Source organism: Puma concolor, chromosome B1 (genome assembly GCF_028749965.1).
Source record: "Puma concolor isolate L17-30 chromosome B1, mPumCon1.1.hap2, whole genome shotgun sequence".
NCBI lineage: Eukaryota > Metazoa > Chordata > Mammalia > Carnivora > Felidae > Puma > Puma concolor.
The window spans coordinates 166,603,426-166,629,710 of NC_141670.1; the positions used below are offsets into that span (position 1 = coordinate 166,603,426).

At 36.5% G+C, this 26,285-nt stretch overlaps 1 protein-coding gene across 2 annotated transcripts in view; it reads right to left on the reverse strand.

Moving 5' to 3' along the window:
- Window positions 1–26,285, reverse strand: part of SLAIN2 (SLAIN family member 2) — a 75,434-nt gene that overhangs the window by 35,513 nt on the left and 13,636 nt on the right. For both annotated transcript variants that reach the window (XM_025921317.2, XM_025921318.2), the window contains exon 2: window positions 6,139–6,287. In XM_025921317.2, the coding sequence (XP_025777102.1) occupies window positions 6,139–6,287 (149 nt within the window). The remainder of the gene's footprint in view (window positions 1–6,138; window positions 6,288–26,285) is intronic.

The window sequence follows — 26,285 nt, forward strand, 5'->3', positions numbered from 1 at the left end:
GAAGTTTGTTCCAACTGTATTAACTCTGAATGGTCTTAAAAAATAAAATGAATGCAAAGTATATTTGTGTCTTCTCGTTTTTAAAAAAAATGTTTATTTTTGAGAGGGAGAGAGAGAGCGCAGGAGAGAGCGCAGGGGAGGGACAGAGAGTGAGGGGAGACAGAGGATCCAAAGCAGGCTCTGCACAGACAGCAGAGAGCCCGATGTGGGGCTTGAACTCAGGAACCTGAGATCATCTCCTGAGCCAAAGTCGGGTGCTTAATTGACTGAACCACCCAGGAGCCCCTGTTTTTTCATTTTTCTATAACAAACATTTACTGCAAAGAAAAGGGGAGAAAAAGGTATCATAGTGAGTTTTAAAAACAGCCTTTCCAAAGTTTAGATTTTTGTAAAAGCAAAGCAATATTGACTACTTAGGCCAGGTTAAGGTCAAACATGTGCGAATTCTCTTTTTAAAAAGAAAAAGCCTCCCTCCCTTTCCCCCAGTCTTCTGGCCCAAGAAAAGGAAGAAAAAATGCGCTATGCATGTAAGATTATAGAAACAGTACAAAAGTAGAACTAAGATATCAAGTACATACGTAGAGAAAAATTACTACTTAAAATAGTATTTCTTTCTTCTACACTCTTCTAAAATCCATAGCTTAACTCAGTATTTCTGACCATTGGCAAAGCAAGGTGTAGAACATACAGACAAATGTGACATCGTACTATTTCTCAAGGGGCTTACAACCAAGTAGTGCAGGCAGGAAAAAACAATGATTTCAGGGCAAAATGAAATGAGCACTATCATAAAGGTGCAAAGGGCTGTGGAATGATGAGACAGGATAATTCATTACAAATGAGAAAAACTAGGCACAGCTTTTTGGAAAGGGGCATTGGAGCAGTCCTGAGAGGATGAGCGGCAATCTGACAGGCCACTGAGAATGGGGAAAGCATGTGCTTCCATCTGTGTTTATCACAGGAACAAAAGCAGGGTCTTGAAAATGTACATTAGGTTCAGGGAATAAGAGTGAGTGCTGTAGAAAGGTAAAGCAGATGCGTGAGGGACAAAACAGGAAGACGTAGCCGGGCCAGGTCGTGGAAGTCCTGGAAACTATGCTCAGGAGAATGAACGTTATTCACTATCAGTGAATTCTGAGTAAGGGTGATATATCATCCAATCAGTTTCAGAAGAAAATTGATGGACATTTTTATGTTGAATAGATGAGACTGAACTAGGCAGTAGAGGTGACAAATACAAAAAAGAAGGATAGATATTAAAAACTAGAAGGATTACAAAAGAAAAAAAAATAAGGGGACTCTGAAGTTTCTGGTTTGCCTACTACTGGGCAGAGAAATGGTTTGGGGTGGAAGAACATACGTTTTTTGTTGTTTTTCTGTTTAGTTTGATGACAACTAGCAGTAGGTTTGACAGTGTAGTTTTGTCCGTATTCCCCAAGAGATAAGATGCCACACTTTAAACATATTTAGAATGCAGTATCTCAGAAATACCAACCTGAGCAGAAACTGGGGTGCTAATTTCTTCCTCTTTACTTTCTGATCTCCTCTGAAGCTTATTCTCTTCCCGGTGGTTATTTATTTAATCACTAGCATTTCAAGTCGTCACCCCTTTATGTCCTCACTCTACACTATATTCCTTTTCCTAAGAAATCTCATTCATATCTATCACATCAGTTATTATCTATAGTCCAAAAACTCCCCATTATTTATATTCCCAGTCCCAAGTTTTCCTGGGCTTCAGTCCCATATGTGCTGCCTATTTAATGTCTCCTCTATGGAGCCACTGGCTCCTCAGAGCCAACATTTCCACATTCAAAGTCATGATTTTCCCGCTAAAATTTAACTCTCTTCCTGGGGTTCTGACCTCAAAACGATTAATAACATTCATCCTGTCACACAAGCTGGAAACCTAGATCATTGATACTTCTCCCTTACTTCCTCAAATTTCGCTCATTGTTTTCCATCCACATCTCTTCATCTCCACTACCATCAACACACAGTGCCCAGCTATCATTATCAACCCCCGCCCCCCGCAAAAGCACCCTACATTCATTCACTTCTAGCCTTCTCCAATCTACTCTCCATACTCCAGCTAAGCATGACCTTACCAAAATGCAAACCTAATCACGTCTTCCTGCTCATACATACCACACCCTTGAACAACACCCTCCAATCTTTCTATTGCTTTTATTTTTATTTTTTTTTTACAGAGTGAGCGCGCGAGCGAGCATGAGCAGGGGAGAGGGGCAGGAGACAGAGACAGAGAGAATTTTAAGCAAGCTCCACGCTCAGCATGGAGCCCGCTGTGGGACTTGATCCCACAACCCGAGAATCATGATTTGTGCTGAAATCAAGAGTCAGACGCTCAACCAACTGAGCCACCCGGATGCCGCTTTCCATTGCTTTTAGAATAAGGCCCAAAACCTTTTCTTAAAAAAAAATATTTACTTATTTTGAGAAAGAGAGAGAACAGGGAAGGGGCAGAGGGAGAGAGAGAAATACCAAGCAGTCTCCATCCTGTCAGCACCGAGCCCGACACAAGCCCAACACGGGGCCCAACACCACAAACCCTTAGATCATGGCCTGAGCTGAAACCAGGAGTCAGAGGCTTAACTGACTGAGTCATCCAGGTGCCCCAAGTCCAAAACCTTTAGCATAATCTATAAGGGCTTGCAAAGTCTGGCTCCTACATATCTTTCTCACATCTCTCCCTTCCCTACCCTTCTCCAGCCACCAACTTGGCTTTTTCCAGGTCTCGTGCATGCCATACTCTCCCCGCGTGCTTGCACAGGCCTCCCACAGAGCCTCTGTACACACTGTGTTCTCTACCTGGAATACCCTTATTCCCTCTTTCGCCTTCCCCCTTAAACCACTCAAATTTTTCTAAATCTTTAGGACTCAGGTCAAACATTGTTTCCTGAAGTAAAATCCCCATTTCTCAAAGCAAAGCACTTTGTACCATTCTTTTATTATGTATCATCAGTTATAAAAACTATTTGTATTAGTACATTTCCCCTAGTAGATGATAAACTCCATGAGCTCAGGTATGCTGTTAGTTTTTATCATGTATCCTCTACCCTCTCCCCAAAGTCTGAAATATATCAGGCTCTCAGTAAATATTAACTGAATATATGTATGAATGAATGAGATTAAGTTGAAGAGAGGCCGCTGGATACCATATGAATGGATGAAATAATGAAAACAGACAGAAGCCAGGCAAAAGAGACCTCTGTCACCCTAAACTTAAAAGGTGGACAGATGGGGGATTGGGGAAATGGGACATTTAATGGATACAGAATTGTACAGTATGGGATGATGAAAAAGTTCTGGAGATGGTCAGTGGTGATGGCTGCACAGCAATGTGACTGTACTCAATGCCACTGAACTGTAGATTTAAAAAATGGTTTAAAAAATAAAAAATAAAAATAAAAAATGGTTGGGGCGCCTGGGTGGCTCAGTTAATTAAGCGTCTGATTATTGATTTCGGCTCAGCTCATGATCCCCAGTTCATGGGATTAAGAGGATTCTCTCTCCCTCTCTCTCTCTGCCCCTCCCCGACCCGGGCAGCACGCATTCTCTGTCTCAAATACACTTAAAAAAACAATTTTTAAAAATGGTTAAAGTGGTAAATTTTAAGCTATGTAAAGTTTCCAATTAAAAAAAAAGATGGACAAAGAAGGAAGAACCTTCAAAGACGGCTTCAAAGAAAACAGTAGGGAGGGTGAGACAGGGTAAAAAATACAATGCACTATCATGAGGCGCCTGGGTGGCTCAGTCAGTTAAGCATCTGACTTCAGCTCAGGTCATGATCTTGCGGCTCTTGAGTTCGAGCCCCGTGTTGGGCTCTGTGCTGACAGCTCAAAGCCTGGAGCCTGCTTTGGATTCTGTGTCTCCCCCACTCTCTGCGCCCGGCCCCCCCAACTCGTGCTGTGTCTCGCTCCGTCTCTCAAAAATAAATAAATATTAAAAAAAAAAAACATTTTAAAAAATACAATGCACTATCATAAACAATAAGAGAAGAACATCTTCGGGACAAGTAGTAGAGCACTGCAAGGAAGCTGAGCTGGACTGAACAGAAACCATTCTCTTAGAATACAATAGCTGTATTCCCAGGAAGCTCTGCCTTATCACAGAAATACATCTAATATCTCCTCACCAACTTGGAAAAGGGGGGATTTAGGACTAAGGTTGAAATTTGGAATAGCCAAATAGTTGTTTCTTCTTTTTATTTTTTTAAGTTTATCTATCCACTGAGGGGAGGGAAGGAGAGGCACAGAGAGGCAGAAAGAGAGGGAGAGGACCCCAAGCAGGCTCCACACTGTCAGCACAGAGCCCGAAGTGGGGCTCGAACTCACGAACCCACGAGATCATGACCTGAGAGGGAATCAAGCATCAGAGGCTTAACCGACTGAGCCATCCAGGTGCCCCTTTTCCTTTGACTATATATTACATTTATAGCTGTACCTACTGCTCTGTGCAGATAGCTATAATATCTAAACACTGTCAAACAAATCCAGTACCTGATTACACCTAGTTTTGGTTCAAGAGTAACAGTTTCTCTTACACACTCCCACTACCTTTAATACCTTGTTATAATAAAGCAAAAAGCTACTTCACTCAAATTGCTATTTTTGAGGTGTTATTTTGGTTTTCCCCAAGTCCAACTGACTAATTGCCAATTGCTAATAGTTCCTATTTTTTAGGATGTTTTAAACCAAGGTTTGGTAAACTGCAGCCTGTGAGCCAATTCCAGCCCACCACTTCTTTTTGTAAATAAAGCTTCCCTGGAACACAGCCATGCCCATTCATTTACGTATTATCTATGGCTGCTTGTGTCCAAGAAGGGCAAAGGGGAGTAACTGCAACAGAGACCTCATGGCCCACAAAGCCTAAGATGTTTACTATCTGGCTATTTACAGAAAAAGTTTGCCAATGCGTTTATATGTTTATTTATCGACTGTCTGCCACCCCCGTTAGAATATAAGCTCTGGGAAGTAAGGGACTTTTTCGTCTATTTTATTCATTGCAATATCCTCAGAGTTGAGAACACCTAGCACAAAGTAGGTTATGAACATATACTGCTGAATAATGACAACTCCTAACTGTAAAATATACTTACCTTATTTCTAAGGTGAGATACAGTAATGGAAAGTTGTTCCTAAAGATATTTTTAATAAACATCTAAATAATATCACCTAACTGGAATGAGTTAGAAATTTTCCAGTTATTTTGAATTGTCTACTACTTTGTCTAGATACTTTTAATAATTTGGAGGCGCCTGAGTGGCTCAGTCAGTTAACTATCTAACTTTGGTTCAGGTCATGATCTCGTGGTTCATGGGTTTAAGCCCCACGTCGGGCTCAGTGCTGACAGCTCAGAGCCTGGAGCCTGCTTCAGATTCTGTGTCTCCCTCTCTGCCTGTCCCTCCCCTACCTGCACTCTCTCTCTCTCTCTCTCTCTCAAAAATAAACAAACATTAAAAAAAACTCTTATGAATAGAATTTAAATCAAGCTCCAGGATACAATTCTAAAAACAATATTCAGAAAAAAAAATTTTTTTAATTGCATAAAGGCTACTGCTTTTCCAAAAAGGATCCTCTATACACAAGGAAAAAGTAACACAGAAGTTACATATACACAAGGAAAAAGCTCACAGAAGTTAAATAATGCACAGAGTCACAGAGTAACTAAGTGCTAGAATGAGAATGGGGTCTCTTTGGTTCCCAGCCTGTATGTTTCCACCACATCAGAATTTCCCAAGGGTGGTGAGAGAACTTTAGATGATACCAAACATATTTTTGATAGTTATTTGTTTTAACTTATATTAGGAAAAAAAAAATCCCTATCATATAAACCCCATTATTTCATGGATATTATTCTTTAGGATGAAGTGAAATAAAAATGAGAAGATTGGGGCAAAAAGCTATTAAGTAAATTTAACAGGGTATTATGTAATTTAACAAGCTATTAAGTAAACAAGGTTATGTGCATATGGTAAAAACCCATGATGGCATGCACAAGATTAAGAAACCACCAAGCAAAAAACTGCCTTCCTAAAAACATACCAACTCAACATCTATCTGTTTTTTGATTAAAGAAAGCAAGGAGATGAACTTACAAGTAAAATTTTAGACATACCTGACATAGTTTGATCAAGTTTGTGGATAAGAGACTTTTTAGCACATTCGACATCAGGACTTGGGTAATCCAAAACTTGCCTGCACCAAACTAGTGGACTAACTGATTTCTGCATTGGTGTAAGTTTTTTCTTTGGTGATGAATACAGCCTAGAAGAAAACAAAAACAAAAACAAAAACAAAAAATAAAAGGTTAACATTCATTATTAAGCACAAGTTATAAGACAGGGATCCTTTTGGACAGATTTAAATTAAGAGGGGGGTGTTGCAGGTGTCACAGAATGTCTTTAAAATCACCTACATTTTACTTTGTGTATAAAAAGAAAATGACACTACAACCATCAATATTAACCCATATTTCAAATGTTAAATAAACCCAAATGAAGCCAACTGTCTAATTCTAAAATAGGTCTTCTTTTTCTTTTAGTCTCATTACAAAAACTATGAGGAAACATCTGTCTTTACAATAGTTCGGTCTGTTTTCAGTAGTACTTGATCAACTCCCTAATATAACCATATCATTAAGTACTGTCTTGGAGACAGTATGAGATAAATACCTTGTTTTCCACCTGCCAGTTCACTTCCTACCACAAACCACACAAAAATCTCCCATTAGCAATCCATTCCCTTTAGTTAAGCAGTACCCACTCTTGTAGCCTTCTTTTCAAACCATGACACATCAGAAAAAAGCAATACATTAAATCCTGAATAACTTAATATGAATGCATTTATGAAATTTACTTCAGTCTCAGGAAAAAGAATAGGACAGTACACTTTATAAGCTCCTGGGGAAGGTATACAAAAAGACAATGTGGGCAGAAGACAGGAGAGTGATACCCTTGAATTTCCTACTTCATAGTTTTTTCCTCAGATTGGTCCAGATTATGTCAATTAATATTAATTTATTTCAAATGTGATACCATATGAAAAATGTGAAGTTACTTAAATTCTAATCAGAATGGTTTCCAAATTAAGACACTTTGAGTAGAATTTATGAAGTAAACAACAGTATGCTTTATCTACATAGTTAAATGTCTCCGCAAGACCAGGAGTTAGTAATTTCACATTTTATATTAATCAAGTTAGGGCAATCAAATAAAATGTGTTCTGGTATAAACATTTAAATATATCTCTATAGTACCAGAATTGACAAACTACTTTCTAGTGACCCAAGGTACATTTTCCATCCCTTTTCTCATCTCCCCTATCTATAAATTAAGTCACTCACATCAACTAGTTAGCTCTGATCAAGATAATCAAAACTAATAGGGTAAATAATCATTTCTCTAGTCAACAATCCATGTTCATTTGGAAAAAAATGAAATAAAATCTCAATTTATGAAATACCTTAATAACAGTTCAAAAAGAAAACGAAACCAATGGGGTTCATTCTCTTTCCATCTTAAATACTACAAATGTTTCATAATAAATCTCTACCTCAGCATTCCATTTTAATTGTGATAACTATCATATATAGGTATTTTAGGTTAGAAATATTTAGCAAACAAAACTATAGATGAATAAACATTAACAAAATCACTTTATGATCATTATTCTTTCAACATATAACTTTTCCCTACACTACTGGTTTCACACAATTTAATCACATGACTCATGTGTGCTTAGTATGTTCCTCTACTGTTAGCTGTAAAACTAACTGTAAAAAGTTCAAGGATCAGGAATGAGCCTCAAAAACATGCTCAAAGTAACCAGACACAAAAAACACACATACTGTATGATTCCATTTATACAAAATGTCTAGAAAAGGACACACCAGAAAGTAGATTAGTCATTGTCTAGGACTAGAAGAGGTAGGAATGGGGAAGAGATTTCTTTTAGAGGGAAATAAGTGTTCTAAAATTACATGGTGGTGATGGCTGTGGTAACAATGTCATGTAACTAAATTCTTGAATCTTATGATGCATTTTATTGCATGTATATATTATAAAGATATGGGTAAATTCTATATTATATAAATTATATCCTGATAAAGTTGTTATTAAAAAATTATAAGGTGCTTTTAGAGTCTTTAAAAATACAGAATGTACTATAAACTAAATTAATAAAACAATAATTCAAAATCAATTACACTAAGCCATCATATCTCCTATACCCTATGAATGGTAGCTCTCCTGTTTTTGTCAATGGCACCATAATTCCTTCAGTTACAAAAAGCTAAAAACTCAAATTTTGGGTTCCTCCATCTGTTTTATTTCCTACCTTCACCAATAATCTATCACCAAGTCTTGCTGATCCTACATGTACAAACTTACCTTTCCCCCCACCATTCCTATATTTACTTCCCTAACTGGCAACAGAGAATGCACCTTCCTTCCATTAACAGGTAAAAGTTAATGTAGTAACCTGTACATTCCTAGAGTGATGAAAAGAGGGAGACTGATTCAATAACCCGAGTATGCCAACTATCTCTTATCACTCTATCTTCTTATTTCAGTGCCCCATTACTACCCTCAAGTCTAAAAATGGAGGCCTATGGCCCAAATGGCATTGGCAAAAAATTATTCTTTGGTCAAGGAACCTTTGGTTGAGGTTTCAAAGTATTTCTAAACCTGACAGAGGACATGTGAACTGGGTTGTAGCATGTAAGTGGATCCTCTTTTAGCAAGACCAAGATGTTTCAGTCCCTGAATTTTTAAAGAAAATCCTAAACAAAAATATTTGAATACATATCATCTCCTTTGTTTGTTTCTTACAAACACATAGACTTCTTCAAAATAACTATTTCATGAGCTAAAAACATTTTTCTCACTGGTGCTTTTGAAGTTTTTAAATAATATTTAATAACTTAATAATAATGTTGAATCAAAAGGGACTTATTTCTGATGGGCACAGCCAGTACATAGGTGGCTAATACAACTTACAAGGGTTGGGATTTGTCAAGCTTTCACCTGCCAAGAAAACTTGAAATGTATAACTTCATTACCCTAATTCTGCTAAAATTAAGTCATAGAGGCCCAGTGGGGAGCTGAGCCTCCACTCCTACCCAGCATCAACAAGGCAGGAGGCAGTGTGGAGTGAGCATCTCATCTCCCTTTACCAGTTCTCTACATGTCAGTAGGGCCCAGTATAGAGTTGATTTTACACCCCATCCATCTGGAAGAAGATAGTGTGAGCCAGGGCCCCACTCTTGCTGACATGATGTCAGCATGACCTGGCAGAGAGCTGAACGTCTATCCCATGCACTATACCTAGACAAAACTGCTTACTAAAAAAGACGAAATATGATTAGGAGTTTCACAATATAATACACAGAATATCAGGGATACAACTGGAAATCATTCACCATACCAAGAAAACAGTTAAAGTTGGGATGAAGAACAGAAACAATGAAGTCAAACTGAAAACAAAAACCAAAATGGCAGAAATGGCAGACATAAATCCAACCACACCAATAATTACACTAAATTGAATAGACTATAAGCAATCTATTCAAAAGGCAGAGATGGTCAGACTGAATAAAAAAGAAAAAAAAAAAAAAGACCCAGGCACTTGGATGGCTCAGTTGGTTAAGCATCCAACGTAGGCTCAGGTCATAATTTCATGGCTCATGAGTTCGAGCCCCGCATCAGGCTCTGCACTCTCTTTCTCTCTCTCCCCCTCTCTCCCCCCAACACTCTCTCTCTCAAAATAAATAAATTTTGAAAAAACAAACAATAAAACAAGACCTAACTATATTTTTCTGTAGAAGAAACACCTTAGATTCAAAGTCACAAGTAGGTTGAAACTAAAAGACGGGAAGATATACCATGAAAATAGTAACCATAAAAGAGCTGGAACTTAAGAAATATTACTGGAGACAAAGAGAGATCAATGCATCAGGAAGATATAACAATCAAATAAAAAGATACCTAATAACAGTAGTAGAATAAAAAGAAAAAGAGACAACTGAGAAATTTTATTTGGAGTTTTCAATAGCACCCTCTTAAGAGCTGAAAAAAGAGCTACATGGAAAAATCAGTAAGAATTTAGAAGTCTTGAACATTATCAAGCAATTTTACTTAACTGACAATTATGGGGCACTCTACCCATCAATAAAAGAACAGATGTTCTTTTTAAGTATACACGGGACATTCTTCAGGTCAGATCAATTTGACCATGAAAAAGTCTTTCTGAATTTAAAATAACTGAAATTCTTCAAAGTTTGTTCTCTGACCACAATGGAATTACATTAGAAATCAACAGAAAGAAATGTAGTAAATTCCAAATATTTGGAAATTAAACAACACACTTAAAAATAACCACAGGTCAAATAATAGATCACAAGGGAAATTAGAAAATATCTTTAACTGAAAAAAACAAAAATAAAACATACCACTAATTACGTGATGAAGACAGTGAAGTACTTAGAGGAAAATTTATAATTTTTAGCACATATTAGGAAAGAAAAGAGGTCTCGAATCAACAGTCTACTCATAAAAAATAAGAAGAGCAAATTAAACTCAAGGCAGTCAGAAGGGAGGAAAATATAAATATTAGTAGTAATCAGTGAAATAGAAAAATACAGGGAAAAAAAAAGAAACCAAATATGGTTCTTTGAAAAGATTCCAAAAATGCAATATCTTAGATTTACCAAAAAAAAAGTGAGAAAACACTAATTACAAAAATTAGAAATAAAGAGTGAACACTGCTACAAACAGGATTATAAGGGAATATTATGAACAGTTTATGCAAACAGGTTAGATAGGATATACAAATTCCTAGAAAGATACAAGTTACCAAATGGGACTCACAGAGAAACAGAGAATCTGAAGAGATTTACAAAAAGAAATTGAATCAGTAATTAGAAATCTTCCTGTAAAGAAAAACAACCCATGCCCAAGTGCCTTTACCTATTAATGTTATCATCACCAAGGAAAAAATAATACCAAATCCTACACAAACTCTTTCAGAAAAATAGATCTAATGGTGAAAGAATGAATTCTTCTTCTAGGACTGGGAATAAAGTTAAGGATGCAAGCTCTCATCATTTCTATACAATGCTACACTAGAGTGTCTCACCAGTTTCACAAGGCAAGGAAAAGTAATTAAAGACATCATATGAAAGAAGGAAGCAAAACAGTCTTTATTCACAGCCAACATGATCCTGTATACAGAAATGCCTTCGCAGGAATCTACCAAAACCAAAAACACCCAACTAGAATAAATGTATTTACTAAGGTTGTAGGATACAGGATTGACAGGCAAAACAATCATTTGTATATCTATATATTATTTCAAATATGAAATAACAAATGAAGTATAAGAGTTGTACACCAAAAACAGTAAAACACTGAGATAAATTAAAGAAAACTTAAATAAATGAAAGATGTACTATGTTCATAGACCTGAAGACTCAATATTGTCAAGACGTCAGTATTTCCAAACTGATCTACACAACACAATCTCTAAAAACAAATCTCAGCAGGCCTCTTTTACAGATATTGACAAGCTAATTCTAAAAGTTATATGAAAATGTAAAGAGCAAAGAATGTCAAAACAATTTTGAAAAAGAAAAACCCTTAAAAAAAAAAAAAAGCCCTGAAAATCTCTGGTCTTGCTTTCTTCTTATCCCTTCTGTATAATGACGCTTGGTTGTTCTCTAAAATATGAATTTGAGTGTATTAACATACCTGTGCTAAAAATTCTGTGCCAGTTTCCTTTTGCCCTTATGACAGAGTCTTATCCAAAAAAAAAAAAAAAAAAAAAAAAAAAGGCCCCCACAGCCCTTTCAGGCATCAGCGGTGATCTGTTTCAGTACTTTTTTAAAAAGCTGCATTTCTCACTTTCATCCACCACCCAAATTTTAATAGCAACCATATGGTACTAATTTCTATTCCTGGAAAGCCCAACACTTTTGCTTCTAGGTCACACATGCATGTTGTTCCCTCTGCCTGAAACAAGCTCAATTCTTTTTGCTTATCTCATCCTCCCTTGCCCAACCTTGGTCAGACCATTCCTACTTTTGACTGTGTCTCAGCTTAAATGTCACTTAATCAGGGAAACTTTCCTAACCACCTCTCATAAGACTAGTACTATAGGTGTGCCTGGATGGCTCAGTCAGTTAAGTGACCTGCTTGATTTTAGCTCATGTCACGATCTCATGGTTTATAAGTTCGAGCTCCTCATTGTCAGTGCAGAGCCTGTTGGGATTCTGTCTCTCCCTCTCTCTCTCTCTTTCAAAATAAGTAAACTAAACTAAAAAAACAAAAACAAAAAACGACTAGTAGTAAATAGTGAAGCAAGGTGTTTTAACAAAGCATCTTTGCAGCCACCTAAATATGCCTTGTTAAAAAGGAAATTCCACCTCTAACATCCACTCTAGTTACAAAAGATTTAGCTTTATACTTCGTTCATTTTTGTCTTTTTGAAGTTTTTCAGTTGGTATTTATAAGTTGAAAAAAGACATTTAAAAAAAATGTACTAGTGACAAAAACGCTAAAACATTGGGTGAACCTCAAAAACATTACACTAAGTAGTAGCTAGCCACAAAAGACCATGTACTATATGAGATCATCTACATGGAATGTCTGGATAGGCCAAACTAGGAGACAAAAAGTAGATTAATGGTTGCCGAGGGATAGGAGAGGGGGTAGGGAGAAGAGAAATGGGAAGTGACTGCTAATGGGTACATGGTTTCTTTGGAGAATGTTAAAAATATTCTGAAACAAGACTATGATAATGGTTGTACCATTTTGTAAATATACTAGAAACCAATGAATACTAAAAACCACAGTACACTTTAAATAGGTGAATCTTATACTATGTAAGTTATAGTTTATAAATTAATTGGCCCTTAGGGCACCTGGGTGGCTTAGTTGGTTAAGTGTCTGACTCTTGATTTCGGCTCAGGCCATGATCTCATGGTTCATGGGGTCGAGCCCTGCATCAGGCTCTGCACTGACAGCAAAGAGCCTGCTTGGGATTCTCTCCCTCTCCCTCTGACCCTACCCAGCTTGTGCACTCTCTCTCAAAATACATAAACTTAAAAAAGAAAAAGAGAGCGAGAACATTAAAAAAAAGAAATTGGCCCTCGAGATATTACTTTTTCCATTAGATCATTACAGAAGAAATAAAAATCATTAAATATAATTTATGTATATTGTTAAATACTGAGAGAACTAGTAGGAATATAAGAATATTAATATTATGAAACTGACAGTAATAACTCACATTTTGGCCCATATGCCACACATGCCTGTATAATATGACTGATAAGAACAACTAAGAATGCAACTTTATTATTTTTTAAAAGATGTAACAACTTTCAGTAATATAGGAATGTATAAATGTAAGGAGTGATAACAACCCTCCTCCCCCTACCAATTCTATCCCCTCAAATTATTTGCAGTTTGGAATATGTCTCTCCTGACTTTCCAATGAATATATAATAGACATATAATTAAATGATAGGAAGGGAAACTGGAGTTAATTAAATGATAGGAAGGGAAACTGGAGTTACTTTGCTGAATTTATGGTAACCACAGTAATCACTTTTCATACTATAGTTAGCTGAAAGCAAAGTAGTGAAGCTAAGAACAACAAAGATTTAATTTTAAGGTAAAAATAAAATTATATTAAAATTATTATTGAAATCTATGTCTTTAATAATTAGTCAACTTTCTACAGGCCAAGAAAAATAATCAGATTTTAATACCTCAAAATCAAACTTCTCTATTTATTATGGCATATTCAAGACAAAAAACAAAAACAAAAACAAAAAACCCAAAAAACAAAAAAACAGAGCCTCTGTCTTCACAGTTTCAATGCACAATCCCTGGCACAGTGACTGACATTTAGAGATGGCCAAATATTTGCATCTGAATGAAGACTGAATAAAACAACCATGATTACAATATTTAAAAATGTATATGAAAAAAAGATAAAGGAAACATACCAAAGTAAGATCAAGGTGACTATTTTGAGATTGTAATTTTGTTTCTATTTTTATAATTTTATGATTTTGTAAAACTTTCATTAATAGAAGTATCTTTGGTTTCACCCTCAACTAAAAATAATTTAGTAATTCTAAACTCTTAGGATACATTGCTTTATAAAGATTTACTAAGCTTTCTCAATCAGTAAGGCAATAATAAGTGCTATTATTATTATTATTATTTGTATTTTATTAAATGTTTATTACATGCCAGGAATGATTTCAATATTTTAAATACACTAACTCTGGGAATGTAAGCTGGTGCAGCCACTCTGGAAAACAGTATGGAGGTCCCTCAAAAAATTAAAAATAGAACTACCCTACGACCCAGCAATTGCCCTACTAGGCATTTATCCATGGGATACAGGTGTTGTGTTTCAAAGGGACACATGCACCCCCGTGTTTATAGCCGTACTATCAACAATAGCCAAAGTATGGAAAGAGCCCAAATGTCCATCGATGGATGAATGGATAAAGAAGATGTGTGTGTGTGTGTGTATACACACACACACACACACACACACACACACACACACACACACACACACACACTGGAGTATTACTCAGCAATCAAAAAGAATGAAATCTTACTATTTGCAGCTACGTGGATGGAACTGGAGAGTATTATGCTAAGTGAAATTAGTCAGTCAGAGAAAGACAAAAATCATATGACTTCACTCACATGAGGACTTTAAGAGACAAAACAGATGAACATAAGGGAAGGGAAACAAAAATCATATAAAAACAGGGAGAGGGGACAAAACAGAAGAGACTCATAAATATGGAGAGCAAACTGAGGATTACTGGAGGGGTTGTGGGAGGGGGGACAGGCTAAATGGGTAAGGGGTACTAAAGAATCTACTCCTGAAGTCATTGTTGCACTATATGCTAACTAATTTGGATGTAAATTAAAAAAAAATAAAATTAAAAAAAATATACTAACTCAATCTTCACAACAAAGCCATGAATAGGTGCTATCATAATCCCCATTATACAGATAAGGTCACCAAGGCACAATGAGATAAATGACAGAGATATAAATGTCCAAAGTGACATAGTTATTAAGTGACAAAACTAGGATTACTCCAGAACCTACTCTCTTAAGTATTATGCTTTAGTGCCTAAGGAGGCCCCTGGCTGGCTCAGTCGGTAGAGCATGGAACGCTTGATCTCAGGGTCCTGAGTTCAACCCACATTAGGGGGTAGAATTTACTTAACAAAAAAAAAAAAAAAAAAAAGACTTCAACATAGTAGTCATTCTAATGGTTCCTGCTGTTCCCTGTTCTCTTTTCCTAAGCCCTACCAACCATAAAGTATAAAGTTGTAATCGATCCCACTATTACAATAAAAAAAAAAAAATCACAACTCAACTGACGAACATCTTCATTTCATATATGTAATAAGGGACTTTTTGAAATTTTAGATTAATTATGCCATTAACTATTATATTTAGTCCATTAGCTGACTTGCAGGCATATATACTACATTTATATGAAGAAATATAAAATACTCTTCTGGTTTTCAGAGGACTGTCATCAGTATTACTAATAATGGTAATTATTAGCAAGGCAAATTCATTAAGAAATTCTTACAGCAGTTTACAAGCACTGAAGTGACATTAGCTGCAGGGTAGGATACATATATAAACAGAAGGTATATGACAGCAGAATACAACATGGTTACCAAAACACAAGGCAGAGCAAGCAAACAGAAAAGAATGAAGAAAAGCTTTAAAGTAGTGAATTCTAAAGTTTTAGACAGTGATACTCTACGTTTCCATTTTCATTTCACAAACCTCTTGATTCTCATTCCAGTATGGCAAGAGTTTTTTTTAAGAAAATGAAAAGAATTTTGATATTCCCTGGAATTCTACAAAAGTGAGGTTGGAAATTACCTCTTTAAAAAGACAATCTTCTACTGTTGAGGCATAGCCACATACTGCTGGGAACAATAGTTACAGTGGGACCAACCGAGAGTGCAGCAATCAAAAATTGAATTGTTTGGTTTTTGGGGTTTTTTTGTTTTGTTTTTGACAAAAGACATCAGGAAGGCTGGGAGTCTCAAACTATACCACCAGACTGTGCAAATTTTGACAATAGCTGTAAAAGCAAGACAATCCTTATGTATACTGACTAAACATAGATTTTTCAGCCACCATCACATACATAGATAACAGTTACTACTCATAGTATTTTTTAGTCCACAGAGAACATACATGGTTATAGGTTTATACATATTTACATACAGATACGTAGGTTACATGTATATGTAAAAAACATGTACATTTTTTTTAACTTTTATTTATGTATTTTGAAAGAAAGAGAGAGAATGCCAGAGAGGGACAGAGGGGGGGGAGGAAGAGGATCTGAAGTGGGCTCCGTGCTGACAGCAGAGAGCCTGATGTGGGGGCTCAAACTCACCAACCATGAGATCATGACCTGAGCTGAAACCAAGAGTCAGATGCTTAACTGACTGAGCCACCCAGGCACCCCAACATGTATTCTTTTGGAGTACCTTGCTTGTTAATAGCTAACTTTATTGGTGAAATGCCTTAAACAGGAATTTTATCTGTAGAAGCCATACAACTTACGGCTAACAAGTTGTAACTTTTAGCCAATGACATACCCTTCAAATCCCAGATAATAATGCATACTCTAATGACTTTTAGCAGTTTGCCCATTAAGGTTTGGTTTTAAAAATTAATAGGGGTGCTTGGGTGGCTCAATCATTTAAGCGTCCAACTCTTGATTTCAGCTCAGGTCATGATCTCACAGTTTACGAATTCGAGCCCTCCATCGGGCTGTCTGCTGTCATCGCAGAGCCTGCTTCAGATCCTCTCTCCCCCCTCTCTCCGTGCTCCCACTCATGCTCGCTCTCACCCTCTCAAAATAAATAAACGTTAAAAAATTTTAAATTAATATATTTTTCTTAAGAAAGTTTCTGCACAAATATCTGAGAAAAGGTATGAGAGCATAAAGTTAGAATCCACAAAAAACTGGAAACACAGGTTTATTAATACAATAAAGACTAAACAACTGTTCTATCAGAGAATTTTCTATTTGCAGTGCTCTTAAAGTTTCTAAACTTAGTTTCTTAAATTATGAAATTAAAATATTTTATCCGCTTTGTGAAAATACGAATAGGAGGAATCTAAATACATGTATTTAGATACATATACGTTTAAATATTTGTATTTAACTATATGTGTTTTTGGCACAAAAACAGACACATAGACCAATGGAATAGAATAGAAACCCCAGAACTAGACCCACAAACGTATGGCCAACTAATCTTTGACAAAGCAGGAAAGAACATCCAATGGAAAAAAGACAGTCTCTTTAACAAATGGTGCTGGGAGAACTGGACAGCAACATGCAGAAGGTTGAAACTAGACCACTTTCTCACACCATTCACAAAAATAAACTCAAAATGGATAAAGGACCTGAATGTGAGAAAGGAAACCATCAAAACCTTAGAGGAGAAAGCAGGAAAAGACCTCTCTGACCTCAGCCGTAGCAATCTCTTACTCGACACATCCCCAAAGGCAAGGGAATTAAAAGCAAAAGTGAATTACTGGGACCTTATGAAGATAAAAAGCTTCTGCACAGCAAAGGAAACAACCAACAAAACTAAAAGGCAACCAACGGAATGGGAAAAGATATTTGCAAATGACATATCGGACAAAGGGCTAGTATCCAAAATCTATAAAGAGCTCACCAAACTCCACACCCGAAAAGCAAATAACCCAGTGAAGAAATGGGCAGAAAACATGAATAGACACTTCTCTAAAGAAGACATCCGGATGGCCAACAGGCACATGAAAAGATGTTCAGCGTCGCTTCTTATCAGGGAAATGCAAATCAAAACCACACTCAGGTATCACCTCACGCCAGTCAGAGTGGCCAAAATGAACAAATCAGGAGACTATAGATGCTGGCGAGGATGTGGAGAAATGGGAACCCTCTTGCACTGTTGGTGGGAATGCAAATTGGTGCAGCCGCTCTGGAAAGCAGTGTGGAGGTTCCTCAGAAAATTAAAAATAGACCTACCCTATGACCCAGCGATAGCACTGCTAGGAATTTATCCAAGGGACACAGGAGTACTGATGCATAGGGGCACTTGTACCCCAGTGTTCATAGCAGCACTCTCAACAATAGCCAAATTATGGAAAGAGCCTAAATGTCCATCAACTGATGAATGGATAAAGAAATTGTGGTTTATATACACAATGGAGTACTACGTGGCAATGAGAAAAAATGAAATATGGCCTTTTGTAGCAACGTGGATGGAACTGGAGAGTGTGATGCTAAGTGAAATAAGCCATACAGAGAAAGACAGATACCATATGGTTTCACTCTTATGTGGATCCTGAGAAACTTAAGAGAAACCCATGGGGGAGGGGAACAAAAAAAAAAAAAAAAAAAAAAAAAGAGGTTAGAGTGGGAGAGAGCCAAAGCATAAGAGACTGTTGAGAACTGAGAACAAACTAAGGGTTGATGGGGGGTGGGAGGGAGGAGAGGGTGGGTGATGGGTACTGAGGAGGGCACCTTTTGGGATGAGCACTGGGTGTTGTATGGAAACCAATTTGACAATAAATTTCATATATAAATAAAAATAAATAAATAAATAAAATGATGGACGAAGTAAAAAAAAAAAAATAAATATATGTGTTTATCGTCAACACTGGGTTAGCCTAAAATTACAGGTAACTGAAGTGCTACAGAAAACGTGGCAATATTCTTATGTTACATGCCAGAGTAGAGGTAAGAGAGAAGGGTACACTGTACTCTGTTCATAGAACTAAAGTTAATATTAGGACCAGCTCAGACATTCTCTTTTCTTTTTTTTTGGAGTTATATAAAAAGAAAGGTAAGAGTGGGTATGTGAGAATTCCTGACATATACTGTATATCGAAATGGTTAGAATGCATAAAATACTTTTGAGAGGCAAGAGGGACAGTGTTTTTAGAACTGGCATTGTCCTAGAAAGAAAACCCAATCTAGTCCTCCATTATTGACATTTGTAGTTGTGTGTCTATACAATTTATATATAATTATATAACTGTCTTTCATATGAGACTCCAAGCACCTCAAGGGCAGGAATAATATTTCCCACCAACTCTTATGCTCTACCTTCAACCTCAAAGAAACCTGTCTGGCACACAGTAAAAAAGGAATTCGATATTGCAGAATGAAACGAAGGAAATAGTTATAAAGAATCCATAATAAGTGCATAAAAAGAATGCACTTTTTCTTGAAAAATTATACATAGAATCTATAGTTATTCTTGACTGTACCACTCAGTAACTCCAGCTGTTGGACAGGCAGAACTAAATTCTTTCTATTTCAATTTATGTCCATTCCATCTCATTTGTTCCTTTCAAAATACCCACAACAATTAATCAGGATCTCTCCCAAGTGGCAGTAATCAAATTATCCCAGGGTCTTTAAGAGGATAAATTTAACTTATTCTCTGGTCCCTTAACTTTCTTCTTTTCCCATCAGTTTTTTCCCATATCACTAACTAAAGTTTAACTACCAAAGCTAGAAGTCATGACACAAGGGTCTGAAAATACATGTTACAAGTGTAAAAACTGAGCTCTTCTATTTCTTCACACATTTTCTACATCACAGGATTTTTATTATTCTATCAACTGCCATCTCAGAGGATACAACTACAAATTTGTTCCTACTATTTTATTCTATATTTACTGGATACTTTTTTAATTTGAAGAAGTCTTACGTTTCATCATAACCAACTATCATTCTTTGGACATATATCATTTTCAATTTCAAACAATTCTAGTCCTAATTTTTTTCATGGGTGTCATAGAGCTCCGGAGGTTAACTATAACATCCCCCAAAATCAGATACCTCCAAACAAACATAAAATGGCAACAGTCAACGAATGAAAAATTTTATGCTAACCTTGACTATTTTCTCTCTCCCCGTATTCAATGTGTTCAATCAACACTTCCTATCCATTCATTAATGCCCCTAAAATCCATCCCTTCCTTTTCATTTCCACTAACTTCACCCAAGCCTAAACCCTCATCTCACCCAACATAAACAATTATAATAGTCTCAAGTGGTTTCCCCATACCTACTAGACTTCCCAAGCTATCCTCTACCCACTACCATTTAGCTAAAATACAGATCAGTATAACATTGTTTCACAGCTCAAAAAACGTCCCCATCGGCAAGAGTCCCCAGCTTAATTTTCAAGATCCTTTTATCTGATCCAAAACTACATCCTCTGATCTTCTCTCCTATATACTCCAGTAAAAAAAATAAATGAGAGTAAACAAAACAAAACAAAACAAAACACTCCTGTCCAGCCAAACTGGCCAAATAAATGTTCACTTCATTATCTTGGACAGTTAAACCACAGATGTCTTTGTTCATAGTTCTTTTTACTATGGGGGCTGGGGAGGGTGCAGAATTTTCTTTCCATTTTCCTTATCTAATCTCAGCCTTACTTAAAGACCAATTCGACTTGCCTCTTTTATGAGGCTTTCCAACAACTACAGTTCTTATCCCTACTTCTTATCATCTTAACACAGTACTCTACTCATAGTAAGTATACAATGTATATTTGGTGATTAACTGGAAGGGTGATTGTTTATCCACTTTGTACAGGGAAGTCCTCAAGCCTGTTGTTCTGGCATCCCAGCACTCCCTTGACTCTCAAAGTGTCCAGGTTTGTACAACTTAGTTTTGTTAAATTTCAAACATTACTATTTTATGATTTAGAAATGTAAACGGAACACAGTTATCAGAATGAAATACTTACTCCTGCAATACTGCACTAAATATTCCTGGTTAAGTTGACACTGTATCACAAGTATGCTGTAGGGCAATACTTGGGGTGATTTTGCCCCCAGGAGACATGTGGCAATGTCTGGAGGCATTTTTGTCTGCTAAACACCCTACAATGCACAGGACAGCCTCCACAACAAAGAATTATCTGGCCCAAAATGTCAATATCCTCATAGAAGAAAGCTAGTTAGACCAAAATACTATTTTTAAACAATGTAGATATCTTATAAAAGGAACAAATCTGATCTTTAATCATTTGGTTTGATATGGTGATTTTTATGAAGTTATAAATAGTTGGGATGAAATGGAAAGAATATCACTCGACTCAATACTTCGGTTTGAAGTATTAAGTTTTTACCATGTGCTTCTGGGCACAAGAGGTTGAGAAAACTCAGAGGCTTAGTTTTCTAGCCCTTAAGCATAGCTGTGCCTTCTGTTCCCACCTATATACTATCTCTGTACTAATCTTTCTGAAACACCATTTTGCTAAGAATATTCCAACACTCAAAAAAATCTCCTCCTACATTTCACGGGACGCCCACAATATGGTCTCTAACCCAATGATTCAACTTTATTTCTCACTTGTTCCCCAACAAACTTCACTGAAGTATCTTCACAGGCTTTCTCTTTATCCTACTCAAATATAGCATTCATCCTTTTCCCTGCACTTTTTGATTCTGACAGAATAGCAAGAAATACCCTTCCACCTGTACCTAAATCCTATGTCCCAGCTGTCACATTCAAGTCCATAATAAGCCTTTCTTCTATGAACTCTCATTGTTGGTTTCAGAGAGAACCAAATTCCAAGTTCATTCTGTCTCCAAGCTAAACTGTAAGTACCTTGAAGGCTTAGTATTAACTTCCACCTTGTCATTTAATCAAATATTAATGTAGCGGCCATCAGTGGCCAGGCATGATGTTAGACAGGAATTCAAAGATGAATTAGGACAAGGCTAGATTATACATAGTGCTGTTTGCTAGGCTCTTTCATTCATTTGCTCTAAACCATTGAGGCCTATAATGTCTGCTTGTCAAGTTCCAAACCTCTAGACTCAGGTTTCTAGGATTCATCAATTTTTTTTTTTTATTTTGTTTTTTAATCCTCTCCAGAGCAGGCCTAGCTAAGAATAACCAGTGGCAAAAGAATTATACTATGACAAGTCAACACAAGACCCATTATCTCCCTCTCAGAGAGGAAATTAGCAGGCCTACTCAAAAGATATTCACATCCTAAAGTCACTAAATTCTTTCTAATATTAATAAAGACAAACATTCTAACTGCATTATATTTACAAAATACAGTAATAATTAGGCACTAAACACATACTTAAAACTTTCTCATTAACTCAATAACATCTGTTAAATTCCATTCCTCAATGTTATCAGACTTACAGTCCACTTACAAACTTAGCCTGGCCCACCCCAGCTCCTTACTCATACCTTTCAAATCAAACAAAACAACCCTTTACAGCCACAGAAAATGGGTGCTTTTTCACTCTCTCACAGAATAACAGCAAAAGCTCTAGAATGGAGGGCTGTGTGTGGGAGGGGTTTCCTTCTAGTAAACTACAGAAGTAGGATATGGTTTGATTCATCCTCATGAATTCTAAACCTCTAATTTTTAACTAAGCGCTATCTCCCTCTTTACCTTATCTTTCCAAATATTTTCACAAATTTCAAATCTGATATTATGGTATTATCTTGTTCTTAATATTTTTCACATTTCAAGGAGATACAGTCACTTTTTCTTTTCCTACCTATAGTCCTTTAACACTTTTAAGAAATTTCACCTTTATTCCAGCATTTGAGCCTTTTCAAAGTCAAAGCAAACTGTATGTTTTGCATTTTTTTGAGCCACACCTAGTTTAAAGGCCTAGTTTTAAAAAAACCTTCCTCTTAAATAAGCTAGTTTGTTCCTAAAGGTGTCCATTTCCTCCATAATTTAGATTTCTAAATGAAAGACCCCAGAGGATGTGATTTTGAGTTAAATGGAACAGGCAAAATAAGAACTTATATTGCCTAAAGTCTTAAAACTTACATACTTTTTACATGTTCATTTTTGCTACTAAACTAGTACAACAGTCAACATGCAGTGTGCTTTGGCTAGTATGACTCCTTACCATAAGGAACAGTATATTATTATCGTAACTCAATCTATTTACATTATGTCACTTATTAAAAAAAAAAAAAAGTCAAAATTAGTTTACAGATACAGTTCTAGAAATGTCCCTAGCAAAAGGGCAAGGAGGCAAGAGCCTTGGTAAGTGGAGGGAAAAGGGAAGAAGCCCTTTTGAGCCACAAGGGCATCAGTACCAGTTTCCCTGGAAGTTTGGCATATTTCTTTAACCAGAAGGTTCGCAAGATGTGAGCTACACACAGCTTTGGGGTTATCTGATATTCCTGGACAATAAAAAAGAATCAGAGTTTCCCCATCTCAACAAAAACAGATTACATACTTTATTTAAAGGTAAATCTGGTAGACATTAATATTTACACTCAGGTAATTTCATTTTTAAAATGCAAAGTTAAAAACAAGAGTAGTTGATGAAATCACACACATCAGCTGACTTGGGCTCCAGTTCTATCAAAAACACATGTCTACATTTACTGGAACTGGGGTGCCTGGAAGGCTCAGTTGGTAAGTGTCTGACTCTTGATTTCAGCTCAGGTCTTGATCTTAGGGTTTATGAGATCAAGCCCTGCATTCCCCACACCAGGCTCTGTGATGATGGTATAGAGCCTGCTTCGGGTTCTCTCTTTCCCTCCCTCTCTTTGTCCCTCCCCCCAACTCTCAAAATTAATAAACATTAAAAAACAAAAATAAACTTATTGGAACCAAGATTTCTTCATCATTGATATATAATCTTACTACCATTAAGTAATAAGAAAAGCATCAACGGCTTTTCAATGTATCATATTTTATTATGATCCCTACCTATGTGATCACAAAGTAATGAAAGTGACTTAAATCCTATAAATAGGATTTTTTAAATTATAAAAGCATTTTGTGTTCGTAACAGGAAATTTAGAAATGACAAGTACAAACGAGTTTAAAACAAGGTTCATCTGTTATCCTAACAAAGAGACACCATTATTTTGATTAATTTTAAAAATGATTTTTAACAACAGACACTGTATCTAGACAGCATTTCCTTCTTTAGTTTATCATGGAAGAGTACGGATTCAATACTGCCAGTATTCAGAATGTGTGTGAAACTGGCATAGGGGTCATTAAAGTCAGCCAAGAAATTTGGTCTTATTATTTTACAGCTGCACCGCACTTCAATCTAACATCAGTGACAATCAGATTGATTCAATTTAATTTAATGTAACTGAACTTTTACTACACACAAGGTACTGACAGCCTGTTCAGGCCCATGAAGATGAATATGATACAGTCCTTCTCCTTAAACTGCTCACAACCTAGACTAGAGAGACCAAAGTACAAGGCTGTTGTGTTACATATGCTCTAAAAAGGATATATAAACAGGTCACACTGAAGAGGATGTAAACCAAGCAGGATATTCAGAATTTCACAAAGGAAAGAAAAAGGTGTTCTGCTGTAGAATGAACATCAGAGCATGCCACCAAGCATGAGTGTCCATAAAGTTTGCTGGCAACAGTAAGTAAATATGGGGAAAAGGTGAACTGGAATTGGATTGCTGAGGACTTCAAATACCTTGCGAACCCATTTTTATTCACTAGCATAATAATGACTTTCGACCGTTTTCAAAACTCATACCTACCCTCAAGAGGAAAAGAATCTTCCATTACTGAGGATATTCAGAGAAATGTACCACAGATTTGGGGGGGGGGGGGGATCTATGATGCTTCCATTGCTAAAGATCTCTCCCACATTTAAACTTAGCACTTTGTCTTGAAGGTATCTTATGCTCCCAAAGAGATTGCAATATTTTAATCACAGAAACAGAGTTAAAAGAACACTTAGAAGTAACATAATTCAACCAATTTTTACCTCTTTGTAACATCCTTTGTCACAGGACCATTCAGCAGTCTTCGCCGTTGAAGGTTATTTATGGGGGTTTTTTTGTTTGTTTTTTAAAGATTTTTATTAAATGTAATCTTTACCCTCAGTGTGGGGCTCAGATTCACAACCCTGGGATCAAGAGTCTCATGCTCCACCGACTGAGCCGGCCAGGTGCCCCTGAAGGGGGCTACACTTTTTAAAGACAGCCCGTACCATCTAAAAACAGCTCTATTTGAAAATTCTACCTTATATTAAATAAAAATTTGCCTGCCTCTTACACCTATTGTTCTAGTAATGATCTCCAGAGTTATACAGAATAAATCTAATAATACTCATTATAGTCCTTCAAAAACATTTTAAAAATGTTTAAAAATCATTCTCTTCCCAAAGCTAAATACCTGTAGGTTAAATAAGCCAAGATAAAATGTTTCTCACTAGACATGATTTTCAGGCTTAGCATGAATCTCAATTCATTATATTAGCTATGTGACTTTAACAGTTTTATGTGCAAAATGGTACATGACACATCCTACAACATAGATGGAACTCTGAATTAAATAAGCCAGACAGAAAAGGGCAAATACCATAGGATTTCACTTATATGAGGTACCTAGGGTAGTCAAATTCATGGACACGGAAAGTTGAATGGTAGTTGCCAAGGGCTGGGGGCACAGAGAATAGGGAAATGGGGAGTTATTATTTATACAGAATGTCAATGTGGAAAGATAAAAACTTCCGGAGATGGATGGTGGTGATGACTGCATAACAATGTATATGCCACTGAATTGTACACTTAAAAATGGTTAAAATCGTAAATTTTTTATTTTGTATATTTTACCACAATAAAAAATGGAGATAACTCAAAATTGTACAGATTAAATGATTTGCCATGCATAAAATGCCTTATACAATACTTTGTATGCAGAACATAGTTCAACAATAGTGACTGCAACATATTTTACCAATTATTTGGCCCTTCTTGGCCAAACTCCATTTTTTAAGAAAGTAAGAACCTGCATTATCTTGTCTCTCAGTGTTCCCAACACTGTGCTGTTCATACATGGGGCTCTAAGTATTTGTTCTATTAATAAAAAAAAAAAGAAAAACTAGGGAAGCCTGGGTGGGTCAGTCAGGTAAGTGTCCGACTATTGATTTTGGCTCAGGTCATGACCTCATGCTTAGTCCGATTGAGACCCAAATCGGGCTCTGTGCAGGCAGCTCAGAGCTTGTGTGGGATGCTCTCTTGGCTCCCTCCCCAACTCACGCTTTTTCTCTCAAAATAAATGAATAAACTTTTGGAAGAAAAAAAAAGATCAGTCACATTAGTATCACCGGAAAATCACTATGCATAACTTCTTAATTCATTTAAAACACACACACGAGCTGCATTATTTTAACCTCTTCATGGT